This window comes from Sphaeroforma arctica (genome assembly GCF_001186125.1).
Source record: "Sphaeroforma arctica JP610 unplaced genomic scaffold supercont1.333, whole genome shotgun sequence".
NCBI lineage: Eukaryota > Ichthyosporea > Ichthyophonida > Sphaeroforma > Sphaeroforma arctica.
In genome coordinates this window covers 78,251-84,140 of record NW_014040225.1, presented here as the reverse complement: position 1 = coordinate 84,140, position 5,890 = coordinate 78,251, and the positions used below count along the sequence as shown (strand labels likewise).

General features: G+C 44.9%; 2 protein-coding genes across 2 annotated transcripts in view; both read left to right on the top strand.

Annotated features, from left to right (window-relative positions):
- The window catches only part of SARC_05297 (CMGC/CLK protein kinase), a 5,050-nt gene extending 1,262 nt beyond the window's left edge, over positions 1–3,788 (top strand). Inside the window, exons 2-4 of the mRNA XM_014300854.1 lie at positions 910–2,812; positions 3,048–3,118; positions 3,411–3,788. Coding sequence (XP_014156329.1) covers positions 910–2,812; positions 3,048–3,118; positions 3,411–3,573 — 2,137 coding nt within the window. The 3' untranslated portion in view covers positions 3,574–3,788. The remainder of the gene's footprint in view (positions 1–909; positions 2,813–3,047; positions 3,119–3,410) is intronic.
- Positions 3,789–5,077: 1,289 nt separating this feature from the next.
- Positions 5,078–5,890, top strand: part of SARC_05296 (hypothetical protein) — a 4,363-nt gene continuing 3,550 nt past the window's right edge. The window contains exon 1 of the mRNA XM_014300853.1: positions 5,078–5,740. Within this exon, the coding sequence (XP_014156328.1) occupies positions 5,099–5,740 (642 nt within the window). The 5' untranslated portion in view covers positions 5,078–5,098. The remainder of the gene's footprint in view (positions 5,741–5,890) is intronic.

Genomic DNA, 5,890 nt, shown 5'->3' with positions numbered 1-5,890 from the left:
TATGCATATATGTATTTATATATATATACATATATATATATATATATATGTGTGTGTGTGTGTGTGTAATCACATAATAAATGTATGTACGTATGTATATTGCCAATATATATATATGTTTGTATGTTTGCTTGTTTGTATCTATATTACCTTATATATATATATATATAGAGAGAGATATATATATATATATATATATGTGTGTGTATGTGTGTTTGTATGTATCTATATAATATCTATACCTTTCTAGACAACTGTATATAATATTTTGTGGGTGTGGGTGTTTATATATGTGGATGTATTTGTATGTATGTATATATTTATATACACATATATATATATATATTAAACGCGCGTTCTGTGTGTGGATGTTGATACTGTTCAAATCATTTATGTTTTGGTGGTTTTTATACTGATATATACTTGGGCATGCTTATATGTCCACGCACATTTTTGAGACATATCTTGACATAGACGTAGTATTTTGTATTTGTTTACCTTTAAGAAACATAGTGGTATGGATGTTATATTTCGTGCAGCGGGATGATTATGTATCCCATATCTATTATTTCACTTTCCTCTGCGTATATACATATGTATGTGTCAGTTAGGAGCTTTGAAGGTGATATAGTGTATTACACTCGTTGCGAAACAGCTATCTGTGTTTTATCATGCGTTTTCGTGTATATGGAGCATTGATCACGTCTAGAGCAGCCGAGTATGATTTGGCGAGTGTTGTCCAGTACGAATGTCTTGAGTGATGCAGGACATGTTGTATGCATATACTTTTGCAGAAAACATCTCGCGTTTATAAGGCTGGAAGCCTCATTTCTGCAGCTTCATTGTGCACTCGTAGTCCTATGTACTACTCCAATGAGGGCCTAATTTCACCTAACTTGGTTTTCTTAGAAACAGCCGGGCTCGTAGTCGCGAGAGGACACCAGAGAGGCGTGGCAGAGACTATCGATCACGTACACCCCCCAGATTCAGGGCGAGAGATAGGGAACGAGACAGGGACAGGGACACGAATCGATACCGCGACAGAGACAGGGGAAGGGAACGCGACCGGGAAGGGGGCAGTGAATGTGACTTGGATGATGGTCGCAGACTGTACAATGGTAAGGATGGTACCAACAGCAATGTACTGCATGGTCAGTACTCAGCCAGATCGTCGTATCTGAGAGGCGGGGATCGCGAGCGGGGAAGGAGCAAAGACCGCAGTCGGGACAGGGGCGGATATAGAAGTCGATCCAAAAAACTAGGCAGACAAGAATCACACCGCAATGGCACGGCTTATGGCGGTGTTAGCGATATCCAGAGGGCAAACCACAGGCAAGAGCGTCGAGGAGGGGACAGCCGCGATCGCAATGATTACCACGACAGGAACGGAAGGCGTACGGCCGAGTATGTTTACTCGGGGTCGGGTGTGAGTGGGGGAAGCAGGAGGTATGGGAGAGATAGGACGAGTAAGTGTAGACGAGATGGCAGCAGAGAAGTAAACAGCCGGAAACGCCGACGGGACTATGACACAACGTCTAAGAGGGGCCGTGAGCACGATGGCGCTCAGGGCTACACGGGCCACAGCGAGCGCGACAGTCACAGTGGAACCGACACGCGCCGCAGCAGCAAGAGGAAAAGCAGGAAGCGACGGCAGTCGTGTGACGATGCGGAAGGCCGGCTTATTGTTATACCGGGCGATTACCTACACGGACAGCGATACAAAATAATTAAAGAACTGGGCGAGGGGACTTTCGGGAAGGTGATAGCGTGTCATGATACCAAGCTGAATAGAGAGGTCGCCGTCAAGGTGATCAAGAATGTTCCTAAGTATCGTGACGCGGCGAAAATAGAGATCTCCATACTGGAAGCCCTGCAAAAGCACGATACGAGAGGCGACACCGAGGTTATACATATGCTGTCGTCATTTGATCATCGGAATCACATGTGCATGGTGTTCGAAGTGCTCGGGGAGAATGTCTATGAATTCATTAAGGATAACGGCTACCGAGGCTTGCCGTTTCATCACGTGCAAAGCATGGCGCGTGAGTTGTTGAAAGCTGTCAAATTCATACACAGCATCAAACTCACTCACACGGATTTGAAACCCGAAAATATTCTGTTTGTTAATTCGAGCGATTACTTTGAGCTCACACTACCCAGTCCGAATAATGTGGGGTATAGTGATGACAATAAGCGCTACAGCAACAATAGCAATGGCGCCAGTGAGAGTGGCAGTGAGCGAGACAGCCCAAATGAAGTGCATGGAATTGAAAGTCTGACTGAAGGCCTCGGCGGACACGGTGATGAAGCCACGGAAAGTAGGGACGTTGTAGGTCAAAGTGGGAGTATAAGTGATACCGAGAGGGACGTGCTGTATGACGATCGTGAGGCCAGCAGTAATGGTAGCACATCTAAGGCTGAGAGGGACCGCACGAGTGTATATGTAAATAATATTTTGCGTAAGAATGTGGCATCCGATGCTTCTGATAATCCGGATGATAAGAAAAGCGCCACAAGGACAGTCAAAGTTTTGAGAGACCCCAGTATCCGGCTAATAGATTTTGGTTCGGCGACGTGGGAAGATCAGCACCACACAGCCATTGTGGCCACACGACACTACCGACCTCCTGAGGTTATTCTGGAATTGGGCTGGTCCTATCCGTGTGACATCTGGAGTGTCGGATGTATATTGTTTGAGTTTTACACCGGCGATGCCTTGTTTCAAACTCATGATAGTCTTGAACATCTGGCGATGATGGAGGTTATTCTGGAGAAACGTGTGCCGTCAAGCATGCTCCAAGACACTAAGAAGGTATGGATCTGTCTAGCTCTGATTTCATTTACTCAGAATGGTGAACCATGTGATTACGCATCCAAGTCTCTTTTTAGTCCACCATCGATGAATGTACATCGCACACGCCTCAGAGGTTGGCACTGATAATCATAAGCCGGCGAGATGTGGAATACTCGTAATATTCTTCATTCCGTCACTTTAACTAGTATATCTTTTCACTCAAACCCTTTCTTTTTTTCCTGTTTATTTTCAGGTTAAACTGCTAGACAGCTCTCGAAAACGGTTGGCGTGGCCGGAAAAAGCACCGGACGACAAAGCTATAGAGTATGTTATAACACTTTCTTAATGCTCGATAATTGATCTGCTACCGCAAGTTGTCAACTTGGCGTGCTACTGATATTGTATAGGCTCATTATACGTGCTGCGTGGTTTCTACTTTGTAGTGTTCATAAACGTATGTACATCTGAAACACCCGGTCTACGCGAGGTGCGGTCCCTCACGAGCTTTCATTTTCCGTGAATGTAAGTATATATCAGTACTTTGCCCAGAACAGACTAAGATGCAATGGCCTAAATTAGCGCATACTCTTATTCGTACTTCTACTCTCATCTATAGGTATGTGGAGCAGTGCAGGACGCTGAAATCTCTCATGCACGAACAAACCGACGAGCATAATCAATTTCTGGATCTGATTCGAAATCTTCTCAAGTATCGACCGGAAGATCGACTGACAGCGTCTGAGGCATTAAGGCATCCATTCTTCGATGCAAAGCTCTAGATAAAACAATGTTAGGGCGTTTATACTTAAACAATTGACATACTTCAACAGCTGTATTAAATAATACGCTTTGTGTGACCGTATATCCAGGGTCAAGATGATACAGCTTAACAGTATAGAAGCTCAGCCTAGATCGTTACAGATGTATTGTAGATAGAAAATAAAAGGTCCTGGTAAATTATAGTATGCTAAACCTCAGCACCTGCGAGATTGTGTGACCAGCCTGCGGCGTACGGTTTGATCGTTGTACCATGTCATCTTGATTTCTCGAACCTGTGGTAGCCATTCTTTTCTTCTTTAACACCTCGTGTTTGTTGAAAGTCTTTGGTGTGCACATTGACAAACCTAGCAAGGTACCCACCTATTTTTCTTCGAATCTGCGGACAGTCATTTCTACTTATGCTGTCTGTATTAGTTGATTAGTCTTAGAGATGAATATTGACATACTGAGCACGAACAATGCACTGAGGAAGTGCTGGTGATGGCGGATCAAGGAGTTGAGTTTCCCCACTGGCCGCTTACAATATTATGCGTTCGTAATGTACAGATTTAGCGTGCTAGTACGTGTACTTGTACATCAATCGACAGGCCGAAGGAACATGTGTTTTGATAGAATACCAAGCCTATTATATGCTGAACTAGTGACCAACTTCGTATTCTCTGCAGACGGTGTCCCTCGCTGCTGGTTAGTCCGACAACTGCAGAGATCAATAGCAATTAGGATAAACTTGTATCATAGGTGAAGGGTTAGTTGCCAATCTACCATTCCCGACGATGTACGATTTATCCTCATCGTGTATGGATGTTTACTTGCTGCATTACTTCAAAAGAGAAACATAACGAAAGGTCTAAACCCTAAAATTTTCACCGCCTGTAGCTGGTGATGCGTCTGGTGCAGAGGGCCTCGGAGGCTCGGCCCTCGACTTCGAGTCTCGACTCCTTGACTCTTGTGAGTTGTGACTGACTCGTTGACTCAACTTTTTCGAGTTTATTGTCTGATTTAGAAGTGCAGTCCTTGTTCATGTGGCTTTTAGTACCACAGCGACCTCACCCTCGCATAAAACATTTGTGGTGGTGTTGGTTGACTAACAGACGACGCACAATGGGCGGACTGCGGAATTCCTGAGTACTGGGCCTTATGTGGAGTTAGCAGTGGTCCCTTCAAGTAGTAGGCTATGATTATAATATGTATATATATAGTACCTTTTTTTGACACTATTTGCGACACCTTCCCGCCAAAATTTACATGGTAGTTTGAGACATCCACACAACAATACATACATCACGACGGATACTACATATTACCCAATTGGGCACAGTAGCTGATGACTGGATGACTCATCAGTCATCACTCGCAGACTGCCGCTGTGCCGGGGTCCTGGGGATGGGAGGCTGGGCCAGGCTGGCCCCATCTGGCCCTGGGGTGTCCGCAGTCCGCACACCCCTTGTCGTGCATTTGAAATTTGTATAAGGCGAATGCACCGTATAGCATCGATTCCATAGACATAAATACGTGCTATCTATCATGTCGTGGTTAAGTGTCCGTACACGTATCGGCCCTAGTCTGGGCCGGTCTCTTAGTAAGGCAACCCGCACACACATCACACCGCGTCGCGCATTAAGCTCCAGAGTGCCACAAGGTCCCATTGGTAATCAGATGATCTTGGTCGGTGGTGTGTCTGTGGCTCTTGCAGCAGCGGCGATATCATCGTCGCCCAATTCATGGTTTGGTCTACCAAAGGTCGTAAAGGAGGTAGCGGAGGAGGTTATTGCTATATTACCTGAGGACCAATCTGAGAATGATGCCAAAGTGGAAGTTGAAGAACCGACTCAAAGCAACAAAACAGTTGCGTCGTCACAAAATATTACGAATCCTTATGTACTCGTTGGGGCCGGCACGGCTTCGTTCTCGGCGTTACAAACGATACTAGAGAAGGATGTGAACGCAAAGGTAGTCATGATTGGTGATGAGGATGAATTGCCATATATGCGGCCACCTCTAAGTAAGGAGCTGTGGTATGGGCCCTCAGAGAGCGGAGACCTGAAGTTTAAAGATATTGGACACAATGACAGAAGTGTGTATCTGCAGCACACACAGGACACTCAGTATGTGGATAGTGTAGAAGCACTGCAGGCAAAAGAAGGCCAAGGTGTAGCCTTCATCAAGGTATGTGACTGTGTGTTTATATATTTAAGCATATAGGCCTGTGTATTATGATGCTGTGTGTAGTATGTTGTGTGTATCTGTGTGTGTATTCAAATTCATCTATATATGTGTGTGTGTGTGTGTGTGTGTGTGTGTATGTATGCGTACATG